Source organism: Pelophylax lessonae (genome assembly GCF_965119305.1).
Source record: "Pelophylax lessonae genome assembly, chromosome: 1".
Taxonomy (NCBI): domain Eukaryota; kingdom Metazoa; phylum Chordata; class Amphibia; order Anura; family Ranidae; genus Pelophylax; species Pelophylax lessonae.
Genome location: NC_138768.1, coordinates 756590531 through 756603237, shown reverse-complemented (window position 1 = coordinate 756603237; position 12707 = coordinate 756590531). Strand labels below are relative to the sequence as shown.

General features: G+C 40.3%; 1 protein-coding gene across 1 annotated transcript in view; it reads left to right on the top strand.

Annotated features, from left to right (window-relative positions):
• WDR19 (WD repeat domain 19) overlaps window positions 1-12707 on the top strand; it is an 87991-nt gene that overhangs the window by 26642 nt on the left and 48642 nt on the right. Inside the window, exons 10-15 of the mRNA XM_082243513.1 lie at window positions 936-1006; window positions 1658-1830; window positions 3997-4111; window positions 5613-5719; window positions 7193-7315; window positions 10855-11004. Coding sequence (XP_082099639.1) covers window positions 936-1006; window positions 1658-1830; window positions 3997-4111; window positions 5613-5719; window positions 7193-7315; window positions 10855-11004 — 739 coding nt within the window. The remainder of the gene's footprint in view (window positions 1-935; window positions 1007-1657; window positions 1831-3996; window positions 4112-5612; window positions 5720-7192; window positions 7316-10854; window positions 11005-12707) is intronic.

Genomic DNA, 12707 nt, shown 5'->3' with positions numbered 1-12707 from the left:
CAATAATGATTATATCCTGGCATCATTTGGCGACTCCTGAAACAAGCCCTTTTAGTGGTTGTAAAGGCAGAATGTTTTTTATCCTAATGAATTAAGATAAAAAGTCTTCTGTGTGCAGCAGCTGCTCCCAGCCCCCCTAATACTTACCTGAGGTCCATCCCGATCCAGCGATGTTGCAAGAGAGACTCGGCTGTCCGAAACCCCCCTTCTCATTGGCTGAGACAGCAGTGCAGTACCATTGGCTCCCACTGCTGTCAATCAAAGTCAGTGAGCCAACGAGGAGAGAAAGGGGATGGGGCAGGCCACGGCTCTGTGTCTGAATGGACACACCAAGCAGCGGCTCGCTGTGGGGGCACTCAACAGGAGGGAGGAGCCAGGGGCACCAAAGAGGGACCCGAGAAAAGGAGGATATGGGCAGGTCTGTGCAAAACCACTGCACAGGGCAGGTAAGTATAACATGTTTGTTATTTTTAGACCCCGTTCACACAGGGGCGAACCGACTTGCTGGGGCGACCTCGGAGCGACATGCACGGACTTCATATAATTGAAGTCAATGCAGGTCACCTCCAGGTCGCCCCAAAGTAGTACAGGACCCTTTTTCTAAGTCGGAGCGACTTGTGTCGCTCCTATTAGAACGGGTCCTGTGCTAATCTATGGCAGTCGACCCACCGCGACTTGTCAGGTGACCAAGTCGCCTGACAAGTCGCGCTAGTGTGAATGGGGACTTAAGGGAAAAAAAGCTAGACTTTAGTATCAGTTTAAGTTCTGGGTCATACATATTTAAAAAAGTCCTATGTCAACAAAAAATCGAATTGTGTACAATCATTTTACAAAACCCTAACTCAGGTGTAATAGACACTTTGCATTATTATTGTCTGTTACTATTTATTTTTTTATTTTTTTCTCCTTACTGTAATATTTCTATTCTCTTTTAGTATTAAAATCCATGACTTGAGTGAGCTAAAAGAAATGTATGCGATCATCACACTGGATGATGAAACTAAAGGTAACCGACCAGCTAACATAAAGGTTATTTATTTAGTTCAACTCACATAAGCAAAAGAAAATTATTTTTTTTCCCATTTTTGATAGGGTGGGAAATTGTTAGATCTTCTGTCAGTTGCCTGTGCCTCTATTTGGGAGATTTCCTGTAACATCCTTAGACCAGGACAAGAAGTCAGCAGCATATTATCAGAAGGGGCACAGACAGCAATAGAATTATTTTTTTTTTTAAATGAAACAGCAACAGATTTGGGTCTGTTTTATTTAACATTTATATATACAGTATTTATAAACTGACGATTTATATCCTTATATAAATATTTAGTACAAGGTGTATCCTTTTTTTTCTTCTGTATAGAACTGCTTGTACAGAACAGAGTGATGAATCAGGGAGAGGATTTAGAGCTAGTTAGAATTACCCAAAGAGTAAAAAAAGTATGTTAAAACCATCTTTACATTTCCTTTAGGTAGACTGGGGAAGCATAAGAACCATATTTGTATTGCTGGAGACTCCCATATGAATACAAAAAAAATTCTCCCTTTATCACACTACCCAGAACAGAAAATGTTTTGTATGGAGTTGAACATTAGGAGATAAAAATATATAGAAAAAAAGTATATCGACAGGATAACAACACCCATTTCTTTGCTAAAGGTTTAGATAGACTTTCCTGGACAGACGATGGACAGTTGTTGGCAGTATCCACTCAGCGAGGGTCACTCAGTGTCTTCTTAACCAAACTTCCTATCTTGGGAGATACGAGTGGCACCAAGATTGCCTATCTCACATCCCTGCTGGAGGTCACTGTGTGCAATCTGGTAGAAGGGGTAAGAAAAATTGTTTTAATTTGTTTTGTCTCATTGCGCTAAGTTCAGCTTTCTTTTTTTTTTTTCCATTTTCACCTGTGTAGTGATCACTAGCTCATGGTTTACTTGTATTCCAAATGTATCTTTACTAAACTGCCACTAAAAATACTTTAAAGTGGTTGTAAACCCTTAAATATACCTAGTGAAGTGACTGGCCTCGGGTAATACACAGAGATGAAACAAATCTTCCTACATAAGTTGTACCTGTTTATCTGCAGTCTTCTCTTCTCTACATCTGTTCAAAGTACTCAATTTATAAAGCTTGTCTAAGCTGTCAGAAAAAAAGGGGCTGAGAGCTGAAATTACACACTATAGAGTTCAGTGAGGGGAGTTCTGAGAGCTGATTGGAGGGAATTGACCCACCCCCTCCACACAGCACACAGCAACAGAGCTGAGGCTGTCAAACTGCAGGAGGTCCAGGCCAGTTAAGCACCTGAACATAAACCCATATGAGAGTCTGGTATGGTATGTGGAATACCCTGACACATACACAGGGCTATATCCCCTAGCACATAAAAATTTCAAAATAAATAAATTTCCTCATGTAACCTTGGGAAAGGAAATCATGAGGAAATTGGGATATTTAAAGTGCCCAGAACAACAAAACAGCAAAACTATGCATAAAAACTTGTGCAAAAGAGAAAAACATATATATTATAACCAAACATCATGATATTATATTAACATGTCGCAATATACAATATACATGAATAAAAAAAATTTAGTGAAAAAGTAATAATAATATCTCACTTAGCAGCGCTCAAATAAATGTGCATATACAATTACCCAACATATAAAATGTGATAACGTGTATAATGCAACAAACCAAAAACTTAAGTTTTATAAATATTGAAATTTCACTGTGAATGTCTTGATAGACAAAAAATAAGTCCAAACAATAGTCCAGTGAAAGATAATCCAATAAAAGGAAGAAAAGGTGAAAAATAGTGATAATATGACGATCCAGTGAAATTCCAGTGCCAACTGAATAGAGACACACCAAAAGGGTCCACCACCTCTGTGCTCCACTCCCCTCAGCCAGAACACTCACCCCCACTTATTGCCCTCCACTCTCATGGATCAGGCTGATCAAGCTTAAGAATTCCACCACGACACAGGATGCAAGAAATATTGGGTTCCTGGTAACTGACAAGCTACCACTCCGCTTATAACATGTAAAGAGAGATGAAAATCCACTAGTGCAATACGTAAAAACACTTTATTTCATAAAACTTCCACTATATGCACGTACATGGAAACCACTTGCCAAGAACATTAATATAAGCGGGGATCGGGGTGCTTACTTGATCCGGACACTGTGGCGTGATGTATAGTAACTCTGGAGTCCAGGACACTGCAGTAAGCCACCACCGCTCACCCGATCGATTATCCGGTACGTCGTGTGGTCACGCCTCTGATGCGTTTCGTCACTTCCTGACTTTGTCGAAGGGGGTGGGGAGGAAAAAACATGCAAATATATGAAAAACAACTCCATGTGTTGGTACGCTCACATCAAATATTTAGGCTGGCACATTAAATAAAGTAAGGAACATTTCAGCATTCAGGCTGTAATGTAGGAATTAATGAGCTACCTAGCTATTCAGGCCCTGAGTGTCAGGGGGGATCAACCATCATTCAGATCATACCTGAGGGGTCTTAGCGCATCACAATCAACTAAGTGCACACATTGTCTAGTCATCTACATTGTCTGCATTTGTAGAGGAGGCTTCAATCCATAAATCCCATATTTTATGGAATTTCTTGACACAACCTTGAGATAGATAAGTGGTTTTGTAGAGTGGGAGGGCCAAGTTAATTAAATTCTTCCAGTAGTTTATTGATGGTGCCTTGAAGGCCTTCCAGCGGAGGACAATAGCCTTGCGTGTATAATATAGTAGCTGGCCTATGAGTGTTTTGACCGCTCGACTAGGAGCCAAAGTGTCTACAAGCCCCAACAAGCACATTTCTATTGTCAGTGGTACATGTACGGTGGTGACCTCTAATATGAATGTTGTGACTTCAGACCAGAGCGTCTTAATCTGATGGCATGTCCAAACAACATGTATAAAATCTGCTGATGGAGAAGCACTGTTTGACTTATTTACATTTTAATTCATTGTTGATTAGGAGCTGCCGATCACAGTTTCTGTTGAGGTGGAGCCTAACTTTGTTGCTGTGGGTCCCTACCATGTTGCTGTAGGAATGAACAACCGGGCTTGGTTCTATGCTCTGACCGAGAATGGTATGTGTCTGTCTCTATTACATTGTCTTATCATGTGACTGTCACACTGTCCACTGCTCATCCATTATTTCTCAGTGTTTAATGAGATGATTGATAAACTGTACAGAGTACATGCCTGGGTTATTTGCAATATATTTTTTGTTACATAAAGCCATACACATCACAAAGGCATCATATATTAATAATCTTTCCTTCATACAAGAAAATTTGATGTATAGTTTGCACATACAGTACATTGTACCCAAGGCGGATATAGTAATAGAGTTATGTATTGAATGAATATGTTTCGAAAAACTATTAGATGGGCACCTTAAAGACCACAACATACAGGGGTATACAATGTATGGTTAACAGCAAACACACACACATCATAGGTTGAACTGGATGGACTGATGTCTTTTTTCAACCTCACAAACTATGTTTTTAAATGGAACTAGTGCAAGTACCTGCATTTGCCTATACATCAGTCTCTTTTCATCCCCTTCACTGAAGGAATTAGACTTAGAGAAGGAAGGGCAGCACTACGAGCCAATCACCCTCTGCTGTGGTAAGCCCATAGTGAACATGCTGGAGGAGAAAGCAGAAGGATGAGCACATCGGTGTACTGCTGCTCCCTTTTTGTCTAATGAGCAGATTTGTCTGAGTCGGGTGGGGTGATCTTGACTAAGCTTTGCTGCTGTCGCAGTAGAGGTAGAGAACCTTTTTATGCTGCTGGACTGGGGAGGCTGAATCACAAAATTGGCTGGAAAGAATAAGCAAACCTTTCACAGGTAAAATAGTTCCTGTATTTGGTATTTACCTGTCTACGTGTAGGATAGCTTAACAATAACTCCTTGTGTGCCAATCTCTTCAGAAACATGGGGCACACTTTTTGGTTACCCATGTTTCTTTATATATTTTTTTTTTTACATTTAGCACCCAGAAAAATGCAACATGGTGTTATTGATATCCCTTTCCCTAATACAGGGTAATCCATTTATTATGCCTTTATGATGTATTATTTAAACTCTTAAAGAGGAAGTAAACCCTCCTCTACAACTTGTACCTATAGGTAAGCCTATGATAAGGCTTACCTATAGGTACTGTAAATATCTCCTAAACATGTACAGTTTAGGAGATATTTACCTTACATGCAGCCAGTGACGTCACTGGCACATGCGCTCTGAAGGAACGGCCGCTCGTGCTGTTCCTTCAGAGTCCCGTGCCGTGACTTTCGGCTTTCGCGCGCGTGCGCGGGAGTGACGTCACCGCGGCTCCGGCCAATCAGATGGCCGGATGCCACGATCCCGGAAGATGGGCGACTGGACTGGACAGTGAGCGGCATGGCGGGGGCTCGTTCTAAGGTAAGTATTGCATAATGAGCTAGTATGCGATGCATACTAGCTCATTATGTCTTTCTCTTGCAGGGTGAAAAAAAAAAAAAAACGAGTTTACAACCTCTTTAAATGTCTTTTTAATACACTGTGCATCTTAATGTAGTTACTCTCTTTTTCTTGTGCAGGTGTAGAGAAGTTGAAGGACATGGAATACCTGGGGACTGTTGCAAGCATGAGCCTAAATTCTGATTATGCTGCTGCTTTGTTTGAGGGCAAAGTGCAACTTCATATGGTGAGAATATAATCTAATTATCTCCTGACTAGATAGAAAGAATCAGCAGCTTATTATTTCAGTCAGAGAGTAACCCAGAACCCGTCGACCGATACCTAATTTTAAATCAACCCAAAACGTTAATTGTTTTGAAATATCCTTATTGATTTGTAACTACCACTTTCCCTAATTTTGGTATTCTATGGGCATAGACTGATGTGAGCTACTTCTCTGTTATTGGCTAAATTATAGAAAAATTCCAATTTTCCTTGTAACATGTGTTGCACAAGTACAATATTAGGCTCACTGCCTGGCCTCACCCCCTGTTACACACACTTCTGAGCTGGAACTTTGAGATTGTCATTCTGGGGTTGATTTTACTAAAACTGGGGAGTGCAAAATCTGGTGCAGCTGTGCACAGTAGCCAATCCGCATTTAACTTCAGCAGGTTCAATCAAAGTGTTACTAAACCCACAACAGTAAAACCAGTCTATATATGCAGCAAAGCATGCTTGTTATACTCACTGTGAAACCTAAAGGGTTAATCCTCTGCATTGTGTAAAAAGGCTGTTTGAGCCTGTATTCACAGATCCTCCTCTTCTTGCATTGTCCCCATAACAGGTCTGGATAAGACAGTTACTGGAGTCAGGCTACACATGCTCAGTATGGTGTGTATTGGCAGAGAGTTTTTTTTTTTTTTGGGAGAGTGCATGTGATAAACACAGGGCCAATCAGCACTGTCCAGACAGAGAGTCAGGGGTCCTGCATCCTGCATCCTGATAGGACAGCCAGTGCAGTATGGAAACTTTTCCTACAAGCTTTAAAAAGGAACTGATAGAAATCACAAAACTGCTATATACTGCTGATGGGAAAAATTATTTAGCAGTTTATATTTACTAAAACTATTGCATTTTCATGTTTTGTGTACTATGGGAGACCAGATATAGTAAATGCAGGTTCTGAGTTTAGTAACACTTTAGGCTTTGACAAAAAAACAAAAAAAACCCCAAAGCTAATTGGTTACTATGCAGAACTGCACCTGATTTGCAATCTCCATATTTAGTAAATCATCCCCTCTGTGACTACAAAGCAGTGGGGGATCACCATATGAAATATTGTGTTGCATATCAAAAACACTTAACATATAATTATTAAATTAAAACAGAATTCTGTTTGTTGTAACTGCATATTACTGCCAGTATTTGGCTGTGAACCAATATGCAAAATATAGATGTTAGCTATTCTTTTTGCCTTTGGAGATTTTCTGGTTGAGATTTGGATTGTGCACACCTGAAAGATTTGCCAGTTTGAAAACAGGTGAGCTGTTTTATTAACTGTTATGTGCATCACTAAATATGCCAAGCAAACCAGAATCTATGATCTCTACCTAGGCATGTAAACTGGGATTCAAAGTGACGTTTGCAAACTAATTATGTTTCCTCCTTGCAAAATATGCAAAGGAAATGCAAAATATATCATTTCTAATCTCCCCAGATTGAAGGTGAATCGCTAGAAGCTCAGGAGGAGCGGGAGACTCGTCTGTTCCCATCTGCTGATGAGAAGTATCGAATACTGTGCCATTCATTGACTGGAGATTTCCTTATTTACGGAACTAATGTAATTTTCTTTAACTTTATTTAATGCAATCGCTCGATTTATTCTCCCTGGAGAAGAGACGTCTGAGGGGGGACATGATAGCAATTTATAAATATCTTAATGGGGATCCCAACTTAGAAAAAAAGCTGCTCATTCGAAGGGATTGCATGAGGACTCGAGGGCATACAATGCGATTAGAGGAGAAGCGTTTTATCCTCAGGCAACGAGGGGGGTTCTTTACTGTTAGGGCTACAAGATTGTGGAATTCTCTACCACAAGAGGTGGTTCCTGCGGGTAGTATGGTGGCTTTCAAAAGACTCTTAGACTTACATCTCAAGGATCAGAACATTCAGGGGTATGTGAGATGATTACAGCCACACACACCTACACAGGTTGAACTAGATGGACTATTGTCTTTATTCAACCTCACCTACTATGTAACTATGTAACTATGTAACATATTTGTTTTTGCTGAAATGGTTCTAACAAAGAAGTTAATTATTTCTAAAAGTAAGTGTTTGTTGTGTGGAAACAAATGATGGGGGTTGTAAGCTAAGTCCTAACAAGTATACAGTACAAATAAAATAAAAATGTAGTGGGATCCTCCTACACTGGAGGAGATGAATGTACGTGTGGCTTAGACTAGACCAGGGGTGTCCAAACTATGGACTCCAGCTGTTCAGGAACTACAATTCCCATCATGCCTTGTTATGTCTGTGAATGTCAGAGTTTTACAATGCCTCATGGGAACTGTAGTTCCTGAACAGCTGGAGGGCCATAGTTTGGACACCCCTGGACTAGACAAACCACTACCAAAATCTAATTTTTAAACCGTACTAGAAAAATGACCGGTTGTGATCTGGTTGATATGGGCACCACAGAAACTTTGATTACTTTTTTTTTTTCACAAATCCTCCAAACTATATGAAAAAAACGCTTGCTGTGACACTTAGGAGGAAACTTCAGCCAAAGCTTTTTATAGTTTTGTATGGAGTGGACAAGGGTTGGAACTATGTTTTACAAATAGGCATCTAATATGTAAAAAAGGATTCCCAGACCATTATGGGTTATCTAAAAAGAAAACATAGAAGTATGTGTCTACTGTCAGACACTCTGTCTCTAATTTATACCTCAGATTGAGCAGTACAGAGAAATGGAGGAGATGTTACAGGTCTGTGTAAATTTTAATTCCGTTAACACCTTCCCGCCCGGCCTATGGCAGATTGACCGCTGGATGGGACTTTCCTACAATCTGAGTGGACGTCATATGATGCCCTCTCAGTAGGCGCTGCTTGTGGGGCCGTGCAGCAGCTCAATCTGTCACCAGCTGTGTCCACTGGACACAACCGATGACTGATCACTATACCGGTCTGCTGCCAGTGTCATGTGATCGCTGTGACCAATCACACACATCAGTTTACATGACAGTTGTAAACAATGGATGGCTTCCTTTCATGCCTTTGATTGTATACAATTGCGTTCCTAGCTGTGATTGGTCACAGTGATCACATGGTACAGACAGGGTCAATCACAGCCCATCTGTGTCTTGTGATTTGTTTTGTCCATTCACAGCTAATCACAACAAAAGACACTGAATAAATCTGTTTAATTGATTGAAATGGTTGCTTATACCAATGAAATTCATTGGTAAAAGCAATCATATTGTGCAAAAAAGAAAAAAATCCTGATCACTTCCCCATAGTAGTAAAGTGTTACTATGGTAACACTGTATTGTTCTGGTCACAGGGAGTGTTAATTTTTTTTTTTTTACATACTGTCACCATTCAGTGTCCCTGTTCACTGACACACCAGTTATATGATAATGCTGTACTGCACTGGTGACAGTATGTAAAAAAAAAAAAAAAGTAATAATTGTGAAAAAATGCTTTTTTAAAAATTTCTTCATCTTTCAAAATATTGTGACAAAAAAATTACTACTTAAACTCAACATGCCTCTTACTAAATACCTTGGACTGTCTACTTTCTAAAAATGAGTCATTTAGGGGATATTTGTACTATCCTGGCATTTTTGGGCATCAAAAAATGAGATGTCAGTAAATCAGGATTGATAGATTTTCAGATGTATATCATAGTTTGTAGACTCTATAACTTTCCTGAAGACTAAATAATCTACATTGGTTTGGGATATTTTCCCCAAGGAAATATAGCAGAATACATTTTTACTTAAATTAATGAAGAAATATTATTTATTTGCAAATTTTTATAACAGAAACTAAGAAAAATGTGGGGTTTTTTTCTTCAAAATTTTCAGTATTTTTTGTTTATTTAGCAAAAAATAAAAAAACTCAGTGGTGAATAAATACCACTGAAAGAAAGCTCTATTAGTCTGAAAAAAATGATAACATTTTTTATGCTTCTAGTGTTGCCTGACCGAGTCATTGTCATTCAAAGTGCGACAGCGATGAAAGCTGAAAATTGGTCTGGGTAGGAGGGGTTAAAAGTGCCCAGTATTGAAGTAGTTAAGTCATTGAGATCTCTAAACTGCAGAATTCCTTTTTATTCAGCATGAATTAAGTTTGAAAATGTGAAAAGAAGCCAAAAGTCCCATACACAGTGGTTGTTTAGCCCCAGTGAATGGGGCTCTGGTATTTAGCTGCAGGCAGAGGGCACAGATGCCCTGTCAAGCCTCACTGATGGCAGCTTGTCAAACTCGATTGACAGCTGTTGCGGCTGGATGGTACATCATATGTATTTTTAGAGCACTATGCACCCCGAGATACGAACAGAACCCAAGAAATATGCCTTCCATACTGTCCTAAATTTTCGTACTGCTTAGTGCATCATTCAGCCACAGCAGCTGTCAGATCAGAATTTGAAAGGCCGCCAGCAGCAGAGCTGGATGAAGCACCTGTGCCCTCTGCCCGCAACTAAACGTCAGAGTCCCATGCACCAGGTAAATGCCAAGTGTTGCATGGGGCCTTAATCTCAACTGAATATATAGATGCATCATTTTACATTAACCTGACAAAAAAAAAAATATATATATATATATATATATATATATATATAAAAAATTTTTTACATTCCTAAACATAATAGACAATAAAAGAAAACCGAAAACATATTCAAACCACTATACATTCCCTTGGGGTCCAGCAGAGGCCTACAGGTGTTATATGTTAAAATACATTACATTGTATTTTGCAAGAAGGCAAAGTGCATTGTATTATACTGAGGCCCCATTATCTGTATGGGCTATTTTACTCATAAGGTAGTTTCTGCCTTTTAATAACAGTGTAACCAGGATCATTCAGTTGCACAGAGGAAGTTTTACTGGTTTGTAAACCTAATAGCAGGAATCTTGTGTCATTTTAGGCTGAACTCATTTTTTAATGATCTGTTTGCTCTAAGATCCTGCCCTATGAGATTACACCCACTCCTAATATATTAAATCGTCCTAAGGTAGGGTTTATAAGTTCTTTGGTATTGCATGAGATGCACAAATCTATGTTTTTTTCTAAAATATAGTTAAGTGAATGACAGTGCAGTTCTCTAAGTTTTCACAAGCTTCAAACCAGGTTTCTTTCCTTTTTATATAGACTGGCCTGGTGAAGTACTTCTACATTGAAGACTGGCAATACGTTAATGAATACCGACACCCAGTCAGCATACGAAAGATCTTTCCTGATGCATCTGGAACAAGATTAGTTTTAATCGATGAGAAGACTGAAGGATTTGTGTATTGCCCAGTAAGTTAACATGTATCATGATTTATTTTAGTTAGAGTACAGAATAATACTTAAAGGGTAATTCACTTTTGTAGGAAATAATATCACAATTAAAAAAAAAAAAAAGGAATAGTATAGCTCAGGCATCACTAAATGGCGGCCCGCGGTCCAGGTCCGGCCCCAATTACTCTCTCAACCGGACCGCAGCATTCGCGCCATTAAGGAGCCTGTTCTTCTCCCAGCTGTCATGCTTTCATCTTCACAGAGCCGACAGCAGGAGGCGGGGACATTTCTGGAGGGAGGGCGGAAGCTAAACAAGCCAGTGATTGGTTGTTAAGATAAAGGGCGGTCCAAGCAACCAATCACCAGCTTGCAGCTTCGTCCATTCAGAGCTACTGTGCCTCCCGTCCTCCCGTCTGTGTAAGGCAGGGTAAATGTCATGTGTGAAGAGAGAGAGGTGATGTGTGGCAAGGACGAAGTAGGAGAAAGCAGGGAGTGCAGCACAACAAGGTGGAGTGTTTAAATAGGTCACTATTTTTGCAGTATAAGAAAACCATGATCACTGAGTGGGAAGAGATGTAGCAGTAGTGATCACTGTGAAGGAGGTAGTAAGCAGTGATCACTGCTGCTGATTGATGGGAGATCAATGTCTGAACCTGTCTAAACCTGTGTAAACCCTACATCTGGTGCCTGCTATGTCTGCTGTGTGTGATGGTTGCAGGAGGCATTGAAAAGGATCAAAATGCTAACTAATTGTCAGAGTGCTATAGTGCTTTTTTCTCCTATCTCAATCTTAAGTGCAGTCATTGTTTGCTGCCCCTTATTTTATGTTAAGGGGCACACTGATGGGCACAGCAAAATGGGTCTATCAGCATGCCCCTTAAAGTGGTTGTAAACCCCCACCCCCCCCAAGTAGTGTTTGTACCTATAGGTAAGCCTGTGATAAGGCTTACCTATAGTTACTGTTAATATCTCCTAAACTTGCACCGTTTAGGAGAAATTGACATTGAACGCAGCCGATGACGTTATCAGCGCTCTGAATGAACCCGTATGCCGTATGCCGTGAATGGCGTCTCCCGCGGGCATGCACTTGAGTGACGTCATCACTGCTCCGGGCAATCAGGTGGCCGGATGACGCGAACCCGGAAGTGAGACAGCTGAACATGTCAGCCATGTTACCAGTGAGCGGCCAGCGCTGCGGGGGCTTTGTTCTAAGGTAAGTATTTCATAATGAGCTAGTATGCGATGTATATCATTATGCCTTTGTCTTTAAGGTTTTCTTTTTTTTTTTTTTGAGGTTTACAACCTCTTTAACATAAAATGTACCCATCAGAGTGCCCCTTAACATAAAATAAAGGGCATTCTGATGGGTACATATTATGTTAGTGGGCTTACGCCGATGGGCACATATGTTAAGGAGGCACTCTGATGAGGACACCTGATGTAAGGGGGCACACTGATCTGAATACCTGGTGTAAGGTGGCACTGTGATTGTGCCACCTGATGTAAGGGGGCACTCTGATGAGGACACCTGATATAAGGGGGCACACTGATCTGAATACCTGATGTAAGGTGGCACTGTGACGGCACCACCTGATGTAAGGGGGCACTCTGATGGGGACACCTGATGTAAAGGAGCACTCTAACCTGATTTGATGGGTACAAATGATGTAAGGGGGCACTCTGATGATGGCACCTAATGTAAGGGGGCCTTATGATGAAGA